At 43.6% G+C, this 15,166-nt stretch overlaps 1 protein-coding gene across 1 annotated transcript; it reads right to left on the bottom strand.

Moving 5' to 3' along the window:
* Positions 1-375: 375 nt before the first annotated feature.
* WDR13 (WD repeat domain 13) lies at positions 376-12,631 on the bottom strand. Its single transcript, XM_083356516.1, has 10 exons — positions 12,378-12,631; positions 10,541-10,627; positions 9,540-9,780; positions 8,375-8,484; positions 8,010-8,140; positions 7,480-7,787; positions 2,758-2,938; positions 2,534-2,675; positions 1,722-1,840; positions 376-1,510 (listed from the first exon to the last, which is right to left on the bottom strand). Exons 1-10 carry the CDS (start codon positions 12,491-12,493, stop codon positions 1,326-1,328), a joined length of 1,620 nt encoding a protein of 539 aa, XP_083212642.1. The 5' UTR covers positions 12,494-12,631; the 3' UTR covers positions 376-1,325.
* Between the last annotated feature and the right edge of the window lie 2,535 nt (positions 12,632-15,166).

Below are 15,166 nucleotides of genomic sequence, written 5' to 3'. Positions count from 1 at the left end.
TTCTTCAGCCTAACATACTTTTCATTTTAGAGTTAAACTGATTTATATATTTCAGGCACCATTACCATATAATCTCTTAATCCTGTCAACTGTACTCAAAAATCTGTCAAATCTGCCTAACGCCTTGCAATTTCCTTGCTACAAAGATGTGACTGGCTTGCATGTCCATGGATACGATCCCCTTAGCTCAGTTCAAGCTTCTTGATAAGATTACCTAACTGTACTACTGTTATTTCTCAATCTATTTCTTTCTGCCAGGTACCTGTCTGAAAAACCTATGATTAAATACCACCTGCTATTTTCCCCAGTGACAGTTAATGTACAGTTTCTTCTTATGCAAAAGAGAGAACAAAGCAAAAGAAAAATTATAACAGCCACAATACAGAAAGTTTAATACAACAACCCTCCCTCTTACACTCGTTTCATGCATGCTGTGAAAGATGTAACAAAAATGCATTTTGTAATTTAAGTAGACCCGTTTCAGAACTTCATTTCTAAGAAAATTTGTTTCTGCGGTATCAGGATTGTGCTAATTATTTTGGTAGATTCCAGACGGCTTACTAGTAACATGGAATTAAATGTGAAATTAAATACTCTGTTCGTATCTGTGGCTTTCATACACAAAGGTTACATTAGGAAAGTACTAAGTCAACTTGATCTTGAGAAACATGCTAAAGCAAGTATCCACTATATAAATTCTACTATATTGAAGGGCAGTCTGCACAAATTTAAAGCTGCAGAAGTCCACAAATTCAATAACAGGTTGATCCTTCTGAATGGAGGCAGGTGTTTTTCTTCATCTGTAATAGCTTTTGTGTTACATAATAACGAGTGTGGTACTTTAACCCATGCTGTGTAAATATATTTCCAGGAGGGAATGGAGCACTCTTCATATAGTAAAGCAGTTTTGTGCTATCTAGGAAAAGATGGGACCGAACCTAAGTTAGCCTTCACGTTCTTGAATTAGAAAAGAATCGTTGAAGTCCTAAACTTTATTATGCCAATTCATAAGCAGTTCCTGTAGCATAATTGATCACATTCTCTTAGCAAAAGAACAGTAATCTGGATAGTGAAATCCATTAAGCCACATTTCACAGGGTAAGTGGAAACCTTCGTATGCTGTACAAAATCTCACCAACTGAAAAGGACAAAAGCAGTGGTCTCACTGTATTATGGAAGTATGCTCAGGATGTTCCAGGATGAGGAAGCTATAAAGCAACAATAGGAAGAAAGATTGGATCTTTTAATCCTCTTTCAGGATTCCTGTCGTCCTCATAGCTGTGTCTCATATGCATTATTCCTTTCTCTCATCACAGGAAAATATGCTACTTCTGTTCTCTTTTCCAGACAATGACCATCCCTTTGGCATCACTGGAGGCCAAGAGACTCTCATCACAGTTAAAGCTGACGTCCAAGACTGCAGCACTATGTCCTTGAAGTTTGTTAACGATAGCCTTGGTGGCACGTTCCACATCAAAGAAATATACACACATATCTTCACTTCCAGTCACTGAAATGCACACAAAAAATAAGTGATTAGAATAAAACCTTCATTAAATATAGGCCCTTAATAAAGCAGGGGTCTTCAGTTCCTTTAAGCTCAGTATTAGTTAAAGAGGAAATCGTAAGAAATGGAAACATTAAAAGCACAGAACTATAGGAGAGATCTGGCTCTGCTACATTCTTTTTTAAATGGCTGAATGGCCATACAGGCATCGTACCAATGCAAGCGCCTTGACGAAAAGACATGAGGGGGCAGAAAATGCTGTGGACGGGATGTGAGCTCTGTTGTATTTGGAAACTTCTCTTAAGCTGCAATGTTCCTTCATTATCCACTACCCTGTTAAGAAAAGTAAAAGGGATGATGTAAGCACATTAAATATAATATATATAAAGGTAAAGGTAAAGGTTCTCCCGCACATGCGTGCTAGTCGTTTCCGACTCTAGGGGCCGGTGCTCATCTCCGTTTCAAAGCCGAAGAGCCAGCGCTTGTCCGAGGACGTCTCCGTGGTCATGTGGCCGGCATGACTAGACGCCAAAGGCGCACGGAACGCTGTTACCTTCCCACCGTAGCGGTCCCTATTTTTCTACTTGCATTTTTACGTGCTTTCGAACTGCTAGGTTGGCAGAAGCTGGGACGAGTAACAGGTGCTCACTCTGCTACACGGCACTCGGGATTTGACCCGCCAAACTGCCGACCTTCTGATCGACAAGGCTCAAGGTTGACTTAGCCTTCCATCCTTCCGAGGTAGGTAAAATGAGGACCCAGATTGTTGGGGGCAATAAGCTGACTTTGTAATAATGCCGCTGGGGGGGCGGGCGAAAGCCCTAATAAGCAGGCATATACATAGAATGAAGGCTATTGCTAAGCACATTGGTTTGTGCTTAAATTGTAAGCCGCCCTGAGTCTTCGGAGAAGGGCGGGATATAAATGGGATTAAAATAAAATAAATAAATAAATAAATGGGATTTATTAATATTCCGCATATATACAAATAAATAAAGCACATGTTTTGGTGCAATAGGATCATACCTATATAATAATAGCTTGTTAATACATGCATTGATGAGGAGAGAGGGATCACGTGCTTCTCTGCTGATCCAGGAACGGGCTGAGATACTGGTGATAGAACTTCCTTCATTAACTATGAGGCGCTTGGCTTTGGTCAGTTTTCCTGCAAAAATTATATGAAGCAGAAAGTCTCCGATCCAAACTGGGCTCCAGCCAATCTCTGTAAGATCCTCTTGGAAACTCACCTGTTGCCATGTCAAAGAGGAAGGAGAATATGCTGCCTTTGTCATCGCCTGCCCAGAGGATGCGCCCAGGAGAATCAAAGGAAAGAGAGAGGACCCGGCCTGTTAGTTTGCTTGAGCCACCTTTCACTTTTTTCCCTGTTGAGATGTTCATCACATGAAGGTTGTGTTTTCCATTTCCCACCTGAGAGATAGATAAAGGAACCATTTTTGTAACTTGCAGTAAACAAAAGATGAGGAACTAGCAACATATACAACTAGTCCTAACAACTGACTGCTTAGCAATTGTTGAAGTTCCGAAGGACCTATCTGGGAAGTATTTATGACCTGGATCTGAAGTTGCAATGATCAGGTTTCCCCCTACCCCCGTTTGTGTGACTGAACTTTGGGTACTCTGCAACCAGGCTGCCTTTGTGACCATTTGCAGCATCTGCAGTCATGTGATTACATTTTACGATGCTTCCCCCCCCAAGCCAGCATTCACTTCTTTTTCAGCAAAACCACAATGATAGTGAACCACTAGTTCACTTAATGACTGCAGCATTTGCTTAACGACTATGATTCACTTAATGATCATGGTGATTCTCTCAATGATCGCCACAAAAAAAAGATTGCAAAATCAGGTTGGTCACCTGATTACGACTGTCACGAGTTATGATTGTGTGCTGCCACCACATGGCTGTTTTGGGAAATTATACATTATGCTAATGGGCCAGTTAATCCCTCCCTCTTTGTGATGTATTTCCCCTCTTTCTGAGCTAACTTCCTCCTTCTTGTTGGCTCTGTGCCTGATATCCTCCATAACCGGCAGACACGTGATAACAGCAGACATGTGCTCCAGATTCACGTGCAGGTGCTGTGAGTTATTACCATCTTTTGACCTTGGAATACTGTACAGTATCTCCTAACTCACCTTATCATGCTGTAATCTACGCTACATGCAAATAAAGGTATTTCTGGATGATCAAGGTATTTCATGAGTTCAGCTATCTGAAAAAGGGCTGTTAACAGTGATAACAAGGGATTAATCACAATACAGCAGTCTTGATTCAGAATAGTCAGAAGATGTAATTTGAATTCCTTTGTCTGCAATCTCATATGTGTGCATGTTAACTGCAAGCAAGAAGGAGTTTCGAAATAGTGCATGCCTTTTTTGAATGACTCTAATGTAGATGATTCCTCAGCAGAACTAACCAAGAATTAGGAACTGAACCAGCAAAGAGATCTCCTAGTGCAAGATGCAAAGAATAAGGCAAAAATCCATATTGCTGAACTGCAGAGACCAGATCTCATAGGTCCACATCAAGTAGACACACTGTACGCTCCGCTAGATCCTCTCGCTCCAGGGCTTCATCCATACATGACAAACTAGTAGAGGCCCGTGCGCTTGCAGAAGAAAAGGACGTGCTTGTTTCCTTTGCCAGAAGGGAAGCTGAAATAGAAGCCCAGAGCAAAGCCCGTCAAGCAGAGGAGGAGGCCCAAATGAAAGTTCTGCAAATAGAAAAGGAACGAGCAGCTGCGCGAGCAAAGCTGAAGGTCTATGAACAGGTGATGCGGGAAGGCACCGATCCAGATTGTTCCATCCCAATAGAAGTGGAAGATCCGATGGAACGCACCAGTCAATATGTGTTAAGGCATAATAAATAAATAAATAAATAATGTTTGCAATGATGCAGAGCCATTTTCTGCACCTCCTACGAACAATGCTGTCCTGACTCACCACTCAGAGACCACAGAACTGCAAGAGCCTACACCTCTTCAACAACACAACACAGGTGCGTCAACTATGCTTCCTATGAACAGCACAGAAGCCCCACGCCTGCAAGGGCCTACACCTCTTCAATAACACAACACAGGTGCGTCAACTGCACTTCCTATGAACAGCACAGAAGCCCCACGCCTGCAAGGGCCTACACCTCTTCAACTACACAACACAGGTGCGTCAACTGCGCTTCCTACGAACAGCACAGAAGCCCCACGCCTGCAAGGGCCTACACCTCTTCAATAACACAACACAGGTGCGACAACTGTGCTTCCTACGAATAACACACATAACCCAAGCCTACAAAGGCCTGCACCTCTTCAACCCCACATCACAGGTGCGCCAACACTTCAAACTGCATCACCTCTTGCCAATGACAACGTAACTTCCAGCAATGAACAACGATTGAATCGACAGCCAGCACAAGCCTTAGGAGCCACACCGCAGCTGAACGCTTGTGCAACATCATTTTATCCTGGTATGCCTCACCCTTATTCACCAGAGAACTTTCACACCCAAGGGCCCCCACAAGTTTCTCTGGCATCAAGGAGTGAAAGACCAGACCATTCTGACTACTCCAGACATATGACTCATCGAGAGCTCATCGCCAACAGCCTCTCAAGGTTTGATGACTGTCCAGAAAACTACAGATCCTGGAAAGCAACCTTCAAAGCTGTTGTTGTTGATCTCAACCTTACCGCCAGAGAGGAACTCGATCTACTCATAAAGTGGCTGGGGCCAGGATCTGCAGATCGTGTTAAAAGACTGAGATCAGTTCATGTTGACTCTCCAGTTGCAGGTCTCGCAGCTGCGTGGACAAGACTTGAACAAGCCTTCGGAAGCCCAGAAGCATTAGAGAAGGCTCTATTCAAAAAACTACAAAACTTTCTGAAGATAAGCAACAAAGACAATCTCAAGCTCCAGGAACTAAGTTATCTCCTCATGGAGATAGAATTGGCAAAAACAGACCCACGTCTACCTGGTCTAAGCTACTTGGACACCTCCCATGGTGTCAATCCAGTGGTGTCAAAACTGCCATACGGCCTGCAGGTGGACTGGAAACGGCAAGGCTCAGACTACAAACTACGCCATAATGTTTCCTTTCCCCCATTCTCATATTTTTGCAGGTTCATAAGCCATCACGCTTGGACGAACAATGACCCCAGCTTCGACTACGATGAATCCAGTGTGCCTGCTCCATCATCATCACCAAGGTATGTTAACACAGCAGCTCAACAAAGAGACTCACATAGAGCTGTGTTTACAAGAAAAACGGACATTTCACCTCCTGTGTCATCTCCTCCTCAATGGAGTGATTCAGGTGGTGGGGATGATCCTAATCGCCAGTGTCCTATTCACAAAAAACCTCACCCACTTAGAAAATGTCGTGAGCTTAGAGCTAAGACTATACAAGAGCGGAAAGAGGTTCTTCAAAAACTTGGAATATGCTACAGGTGCTGTGCCTCATATGACCATTTTGCTTAAAATTGTAAAGCCTTTGTCAAGTGCACAGAATGCGATAGCGACAAGCATGATACAGCTATGCATCCTGTTCCACTTCTAGGCAATCCACAGCAACCACCTGTATACAACCCTGCTTCAAATTATGGCGGGGAGCAACATGGCGGGAGCAACAAACTCACCCTCCAGTCACAAAGGTCTCATCTTCACCCCACTTTCCAAGTCAGAGACCTTGTCAGAGACCTTGTTCTGTTTAAGGACCATCAAGCTCAAGAATCAAAAGGCATCATTAAAACCTTCATCAGACCCATCACAGAACTTGTCCTGCCTTTGCCCCTTGAAGACTGAACTCATCGCCTTTCCTGGTTGGATCCTGACTCCAAGAAGACAAGTTATTTGAACTTTAATCTAGACTATTTGCAGCCTGTAATGGCAGTTCTTATTATTGCATTGTATATGCATGTTTATTTCTTATATCTCTCAGGTTTTATGTATATATCTCATGCTTATTTTTTAGATCTCTCAGGTTTCATGTCTATATCTCAGGTTTATTTCTTATATCTCTCAGCTTTTATGTATATATCTCATGTTTATTTTTTAGATCTCTCAGGTTTCATGTCTATATCTCAGGTTTATTACTTATATCTCTCAGGTGTTTATGACAACTAGCAAACCACAAACGTGTATTTGCATTGAATAATTACCATTATATGATTTTATATGGTGGTATTATGAAATACCAGACGGGGAGTGTGCTGCCATCACGTGGCTGTTTTGGGAAATTATACATTATGCTAATAGGCCAGTTAATCCCTCCCTCTTTGTGATGTATTTCCCCTCTTTCTGAGCTAACTTCCTCCTTCTTGGCTCTGTGCCTGATATCCTCCATAACTGGCAGACATGTGATAACAGCAGACATGTGCTCCAGATTCACATGCAGGCGCTGTGAGTTATTACCATCTTCTGACCTTGGAATACTGTATAATATCTCCTAACTCACTATATCATGCTGTAATCTACGCTACATGCAAATAAAGGTATTTCTGGATGATCAAGGTATTTCATGAGTTCAGCTATCTGAAAAAGGGCTGTTAACAGTGATAACAAGGGATTAATCACAATACAGCAGTCTTGATTCAGAATAGATCGTGATGGGCAGGCTCCCTGTAAACTGAATTAGAACGGTAGTTTTCTTACAAACACTCCACCCCTATCTTCATGAGAGAGAGAGATTTAATTTGGGGGAGGGATAATTTAATGTTTAAACTTCTTATAAATAGACTCCTTTGCTCTTCTGCCCCCTCCTTCACATTAGAGAAGAATAAATATATCAATGCTTTTAAATTGTTCAATGCATTCCTTACTTTCATCATAGGAATAAAGTTGAGGAATAAACTCCAGCCATATGAAAGCTAGTGTTTCTGGGATGACAAAGGCCCCAATATCTCACAAAATTTGCTCAGGAGAATAAAGAACAAGAATACCATTGTTACTTTACTCACCACTGTGAGATTATTATTCATAGGTTGAAAAGTACAGCAAAGTAGTTCAGAAGCATCTGGATCTGGGATTTCCCGGATACACTTGCCATCCTCTGTAGCCCAAATGCGCATTGTGGCATCAAGTGAAGTGGAAACAATAATATCATTGGAGAGAGACCAAGCAAAGTCTGATACACCACGGCTGTGTCCTTTCAGCACTCGAAGGACTACAGGGGGAGTGGGTACTAACTGACACACTGAAATGGTGCCATCTAGAGAGCAGCATGCTAGTAGGTGTTTGTCGTCATTGGCAAACTGAACTTTAGGCACTGAGGAAAAGGAGAAGAGAAAACAAAATCATTAGATTAATATTGGACTATCCTGAATCATAATAACCTCTTTGGATAAGGGACTTGATCAATACTTAGTATCCATCTTTTTTTTTTTTGCAAATAGTAATATACACGCCCTTTATTGTATTGAGACAGATAGAAGGAAGAAGCTTAGCAGTGCCTTTATGTGGTTGATTGCTATATTCTTCCTCTACTCACCAGCTTCATCCACATGTTGGTCGAAGATATGATACATGCCAGCAAAGGCATAGTTTTCACTCAGTGTAGTATCTCCAGCCATAGCACGACTAGCTTCTGCCACCGAAGTGGGGACAACACTACCTGGTGACCTAAGGAAGAGAATAATATCAATTGACTGATCGTGACCTTAATTTTCAACAGAAATGGGGCAGAGACAAGACAAAACTAAAGAACCATTATTCTTTGATTAAATGGACTGGAGTCACAACATTGGCTATCACCAGCCTTTTCTGATTAAAACTTGAAGAAGAAGAAAAAGTAACACGCAGCAAGCGAGCAGACTGAGAGGAACATGGGACCTATTTCTCTAGTTGCCATTATACCTTTCATCGTAGACAGCTCGGTTCATTTGAGCCTGCAGCTGATAGGAACCTCGACTGACAGAGCGGCGGTGTCCTCGGGCACCCAGTGCTCTTGGGTCATCATCAAAATCCTATTGTTACAACACATAATGTTTACATTTTAAGACATAAAGTTGTTGGAGGACACAATGCAGAGGAACATTATGTGAGGGGAAGAATAGCAAAGCTTGTCCCCAGGGATTCTGGATTGGAAACAAATAACAATGAAACTTCAGTGCTATATAACATGGTATCGACAAAGTTCTATCTCTCCCATCTCCCCAATTCTTGTTTGGACATTTTCAAGCTCTTGTGCCTAAAGAAGTGTAAGTACAGATAGTCTTCAACTTATATCAGTTCATTTAGGGACTGTTTGAAGTTACAGCGGTGCTGAAAAAAGTGACTTATGACCATTTTTTACACTTGCAGCATCCCTGTGGTCACGTGATTTACATTTGGATGCTTGATAACTGACTCACTTTTATGATGGTTGCAGCATCCCGGGGACATGTGATCCCCTTTTGCGACCTTCTGGCAAGCAAAGTCAATGGGGAAACCGGATTCACTTAACAACTGTGTTAGTAATTTAACAACTGCAGTGATTCACTTATCAAACGTGGCAAGAAAAGTCGTAAAATGGGGCAAAACTCGCTTGACAAATTTCTCACTTAGCAGCATAAATTTTGGACTCAGTTGTGGTTGTAAATTGAGGACTACCTGTAATTTCTAAGCAACAAGATGCTAATTTCTTAATTCTTTCCAATGGTCTTCTAGGATAGAGGTTCCCAACATTTTGGGCACCACGGACCGGTTCCGTGGAGAGAGGTTTTTCCGTAGACTGGAGGGTGTGTGGTGTGTGCTGCCTGCATCCCACAGATAGGTCTTTGCTTTTTTGTGCAGCCTGGTTGCTGACATGTCGCAGCCCGGTACTGGTCCATGGACCGGGGGTTGGGGACCCCTGGTCTAGTATTACTCTTTTTTTCTTGTTATACCAAACCTCTTTGAAACACAGAATCAGAATTATGCAACACTGATTAAATGCAATTAAGTTTTCAAAGCTTTTTTTTAAAAAAAACTTCATTACCCCTATCAGATATACTGAACTGATTACCATCAGACTATTTTTAACGTGCAAAAACCCAAGTACCTCCATGCGATCAAGTGTAGTGCGACTGCTTCGGACGATGCTGTTGCTGTAAGCTCGAAAGCTGCTCTGTTCTGAGAGTGGGCCGTAGCGCTGGGCCAGAAGCTGACTGCGTAGCCGCAGGTATTGCTTACGAAGCAAGGGGTCGAAGCCGGCTTTAGCGTTGTCCCGCAGCAACTGGCTTCGTCTGCGGATGTATTGTGTACGGAACTGAGGGAAGTTTGGGGTGCGGTACGCGTTGTATCTGCAAGACAAGATGATGCATTAGCTGCCTGAAACCTCAGCCAGTAGTACCCTTGTTGAATTTAACCTTCTCTTTTACTTAGCATCATTCTGAATTTCCACTAACTGAGAGAGTATAAAATTCTCTGCAGCACAAAGACCTCTGCTCATTTCAGTACAGTGCTGTATTCGTTTAAGTCCACTAAAAGAAAAACACTGAAATATTTAGTATAAAACTCCTTCATTATTCCTTCCCAATCAGATAAATCTTCCCTCTCTCAAATGATAAATGATGATTTTGTTCTCAAAAATCAAGATGTCAGAGAGCTTTTCCCCCATTTCTCATGCCATGTCCTCAGTGTTAAATTAATTCCTAACCTTATAATGTAGTACTAAACTATAATCAGTTCATAGGAATAAAATCTCAAGATTTATGAAGCGGTGTGCTCAATAATTTACTTCCCTGGACATCAGTTAAGAACAACCTGTCCCATACACTTGACTTATTTGTAAGCATGTATGCTGGAATTATATCTTGCATTTTTTGTTCAGAAGCTCAAGACAATATAGATAATTCTCCCAATCATTCCAGAATAACCATCCTGTGAGGTAAGGTGGGCTGAGAGAGAACAGCTAGTCTGATGGGAGGTTTCATGGCTCAATATACATGAGCCTGGGGTCCCGCTTGATACCAGACCAGCATCTTAACCACTACACTGTACTGGCCTACTTCCTTTTCCTTGTTGTTGAAGCCACCTATGCATTCAAACTAGGAGTCTCACCGTGCATCTACAGCCAACACTTGTTGCCACACTGCTGCCATGCCCCACACCGCAACTGGCTGCTCAGGGGAGCTGGTAACTGAGTGCCTGAAGTCAAAAGAGTACAAAGAACTTAAGGGTCAGAGATGGATTTACAATGGGAAGCAGCGTAATCAAGTTCCATGTTTTAATATGCAGGGTTTCAGCTCTACAAATGGCTAGGATCAAATTCATGTATTCAGAATGACCATCTTTAACTTTGTTATAAATTTATTTACCGTATTTATCAAATTTATATAGTAACCCATCTCACCAAATCAATTCTGGGCAGCGTACAACAGTTACAATAAAAACAACAGATGTTAAACCATCAAATATCAAATATAAAAATCCATATTAGTATAACTAACAGAAGCTAAAGATACAAACCATAGGTGAAGGAGGAGGGCTAAACATGGCCATCTCAACAATGGAGTCATGCAAATCTAAGCTAGGTTGCTTGGGAGTCCCAGGCCTAATAACATAGTCAGGTCTTGAGAACTTTTTGAAATATCAAAAGGGGCAGAGTTGATCTAATTTTTTTTTGTTTGGGGGGGGAATGTTTCATGATGTGGGCACAACAGCAGAGAAAGTACTTCTCCTGGGACCCACCAAATGTAAGTTCATAGCCAATGGTCCCTGCAGTATGCCTACTCTGCCAGATGTGATAGGCTAATATAACAAGGCTGATAAATTTAAGTAAAGACAACAGTCAGACAGAACAGAAAATGTACATCCCAATGTATTATAAGAGTTCTGCGTCAGGCTCTGACAAACAACAAATGACAAGTCACTACTATTAATGGCAATTTTTACTGGTATATATATTCAGACTTTCTGCTGAATGCCGGTTGTAAATCTCAGATTTATTGTTACTGCACATTCCCACCCTCACATCCACCCAGAGGAAAGAAATGTTAAGATTTTAAATTGAGGAGCATGGATGGATTTCCCCCCCCCCCCCACATACTGGCAACTACAACATAGGAGTAAATGAAGGCCTGGCATTTTTGCATGATTCCTGAACAGCAGTAACAAACCCGATTCAGGCCTGCCCTGCCTCTTCTGCCTTTATTAGTCTAACAATCTGGAGGAATCAGGTTTGGAAGACAGCGTAAAAACATCCGCACTCCAGTATAAAAGTGATCTTCATACTGCAGTTGGGCAAAAGGCAGGGTTTTAAAAAACAAATAATAAATTAGGAACTTAGCCAGGCTTACAACAGCATATCTAAATTACCGTAGTCACATCCAGGCCTCCATAGGGCCTTATGTGATCTCTTTCATTTCTTTACTTCTTCTCTCCAAAGAGCATCCTATTTTTGTCACAAAGATTGCCCAAATGACAAGAGGGGCAAAAAAGGTCAGATTCTCTAGAATATGTTATCCTTTTGCCAATGAGAGAGAATGCTTTACAGCAGTCCATTGGGGGAAGCAGGAGAAAAATGGAATAATGCTCCAGGAATGTTCAGGGAAGACAGTCATGGCAGTCCTATTAACATGGAAGAGGAAGGAAAGAGCGATGCTTTCAATTTCACACACACACACACACACACCCCGCCCGGGAAAGAAGCGAAGAGGATCGGAAGGGAACACACCTTCCAAGGAAGGCAAAAACCACCAGATCTCCATGGTGACCACAACACTAGAAAGGAGAGGCCAAAAAAGACGATGGGGAAGCATCAAGAAGACTGTCTTGTTTCCATGGCGACAGCCCCCCCTCCCCCTCCGAGCTGTCTATTATGGGGTGTCTGCGGGAAAATCAGCCGGGGCAGGACTGCAGTCTGAAAGGTTTCAGGAAAGTTGTATCAGGATCGTACCTGAAGCGGCTCCCGGTTTCGCGGCGGCGGCAGCAGCAGCGAGAACATCGGAAGGAGAAAAAGAGGGAGGGAGGCGGAGTCCCGATGGCTTCAGCCCAGCGAAGGCGGCGGCGCATGCGGGAGTCTCCATTCCCTCCCTCTGGGGCGCGTCAAGGAAGAGCGGGGAGCTCGCAAGGTGGAACTTAGGAGTAACTAGGATCGTGGCTTGCGCGCCTCCTCGAAATAGTGACAGCAAATAAGCCAAGGCCTTAGATCCCGAGAGGGACTCGGATGATTCACAAGTTACGCACGTTCCTCTGAAAATTATTTTTTCACATTAACCTTTGGGTGAACGGCAGCCACCCGGTGGAAAACAACAAGGACGCACAATTTGCACGGAAGGGCGAGAGCTCTTTGCCCGTCTGCCAAGTACAGCAGCTACAGTCGTCTAAATCTGACCCGAGAAGCGTTCAGGCTTTACATCAGGGGTCTTCAAACTGGGCCCTTTTATGACTTGTGGACTTCAACTCCCAGAATTCCTCAGCCGGCATGCCTGGTTGTAGAATTCTGGGACTTGAAGTCCACAAGTCGTAAAAGGGCCAAGTTTGAAGATCCCTGCTTATTACATGCATACACAAAGCTATATATCGGAGCCAAGCGGGTCAAGCTACTTCCGCAAAGCTTGGCAAATTACCCGCTTGAGACCGCAGGATCTCATAAGGAACTTACTGTAATTTCCTCCAGCCTCGAATGTCACAGCTACTGCCACTCAAGTTACTCTTCTGCTTCTCGAGTGTCCCGGCCATGGCTGGTTCAGATTCCAGGGAAGACCACTCTTCCTGCTAGGTTCCAATCTGGGCCTTAATACAGAAGGTGGTGTTTGCAGTAGTGGCAAATATCTGTGGAGTTGTTTTCAAAACTGACGATAAAAGAACAGGGCCAACTTCATTCCTGGTGCATTTTCCATCTCGACTGGAGTACCTGAGTAGCTCTAGTAATCTACAGCTCCACCCGTTCTCTAGTGAACCACCCCTATTTCCACTTTTTCAGAAATATAGTTTCACTGATTTTTCAGTATTTATTCGCCAGCACGTAGATCTTCTTAAAGAGGAAGGCATAACTGAAGTTTACACGTTAGTCATACCACCCCAACTAAGATCTTAGTTCAAAACTGGAGTTCAATGCTTTTCATTCAACTTCTTTTCCAGCACGGAGAGAAACGGAGAAGCAGTAATTCCATGACCTTTTGACTGGCAGGAAGACAGATTGTTACCAAGGTGTGTCTTCTAGAGCAGGGGTGTCAAACTCAATTTCATTGAGGGCCACATCAGCATTGCGGTTGCCCTTGGGGGGCCGGATGGGTGTGGCCAGGGTGGGCACCACCTACTGGGTGGGCATGGCTGGAGTGGGTGTGGCCTACTGGGTGGGCATGGCCAGCTCTACATCGTTCGTGTCAAGGGTGCCTGTGGAGGCCTGGGCAGGAGTGGGACAGGTCTGAGGGTCTCTGACAGAAGGAGATGGGACCGGGGCAAGTGCCAAGGCATGGTCCACTGGAAGAGCCTCACTGTTCCTCTCAGGCCATAGTGGTGGTGGGGGGGCTGGATGGTGGCACAGAGGTCAAATGCCCAGCCTAGCCCTCAAGCACCTGTGGCACTAAGCCCAGCACCACTTTCCCAAGGGGGGGGGGGTGCCCAGCTGCACTTACCTCCTCCTCAAGGCTGCTGCTGCTGTGCTTGCTCTCCTTAGCCAGGTTGCTCATGATGGGTACGAGGGCAAAGTCAAGAGGGAGGCCCACTCCCTCTCCATGTGAGGAGACCTGGCTTTGTATCCAAAGCTTCCTTAGCAATAGGATGGGAGACCCCCCCCAAGGTAGGCCAGGAGGAGGGGGCAAGGGGATGGTGAAAGGTCAGCAGGGAAGGTCTAAGGCAGGACTTCCCTCAGACCCTCCCTCTCCTTCCTTCCTAGAGTGGTGAGAAAATATTTGAGATGAGGGAGGGAGAAAAACAGGCAAGAAACGCAGCTGGGGAAGTGTCATCCTTCGTGAGGAATGAAGAAATGCACCATCGCCTGGAAGTGGCCAGCACATGGTCCTCGCCTACTTCACATATCCGGCTTGGTGGGCTCTGGGATACCATGAACAGCATGAGAGTCGATGTTACCTATGACACACTTTAATCATTTTAGCGGTGGGGATTTAGTAAGTCAAAATAAGAGTGGCATGCAAAATTAAAAATGGGGAAAAGCACATGCATACACTCCAAGAAAATTGATGTGTATGTACTTGTCAATCTTGGTTGCTTTGGTGGCTTGTTTTTTTTTTGGGGGGGGGGGAACCTTCAGCAAGAAAATGAAATCCCTCACTTCACTGCATTTTTAAAAAATGTGTTACCAAGGAGAGGCAATTACTCAAAGCCACTGCTCAGTCAGAATTGGAGCCTGTTCCCCCCATCCAGCCTCCAGCCACAGGGTCAGCTTCAAAACAGCATCCCCTACCTAGCTAGTATTGATGATACTGCACCATGTGCTGTAAATGACCTTACCCAGCAATTTTATGTGGATGTTAAAGGAAGGAGGGAGAAATCTGAGGGATCCCACATCACAGTTATAAAGCTCATAAATTAGCTGATATGGCCAGGTGTCTCCTGAGAAGTATGCTGTTGTACCAAGGTATTCAGCCGTACATAAAAATAAGTTTGGGCTCATTCTTTCCTTTTCCAAAAGGAACAATTAATTTAGAAAGCGTGAAATTTTTTCATTTTTTAATTCTTATTGGCCTCATCACATTTTCAATCACATTTTTACAATTGTCT

This window comes from Vipera ursinii, assembly GCF_947247035.1.
Source record: "Vipera ursinii genome assembly, chromosome: 2".
NCBI lineage: Eukaryota > Metazoa > Chordata > Lepidosauria > Squamata > Viperidae > Vipera > Vipera ursinii.
The sequence above is the reverse complement of the archived record's forward strand: the minus strand, read 5'-3'. Positions and strand labels throughout refer to the sequence as shown.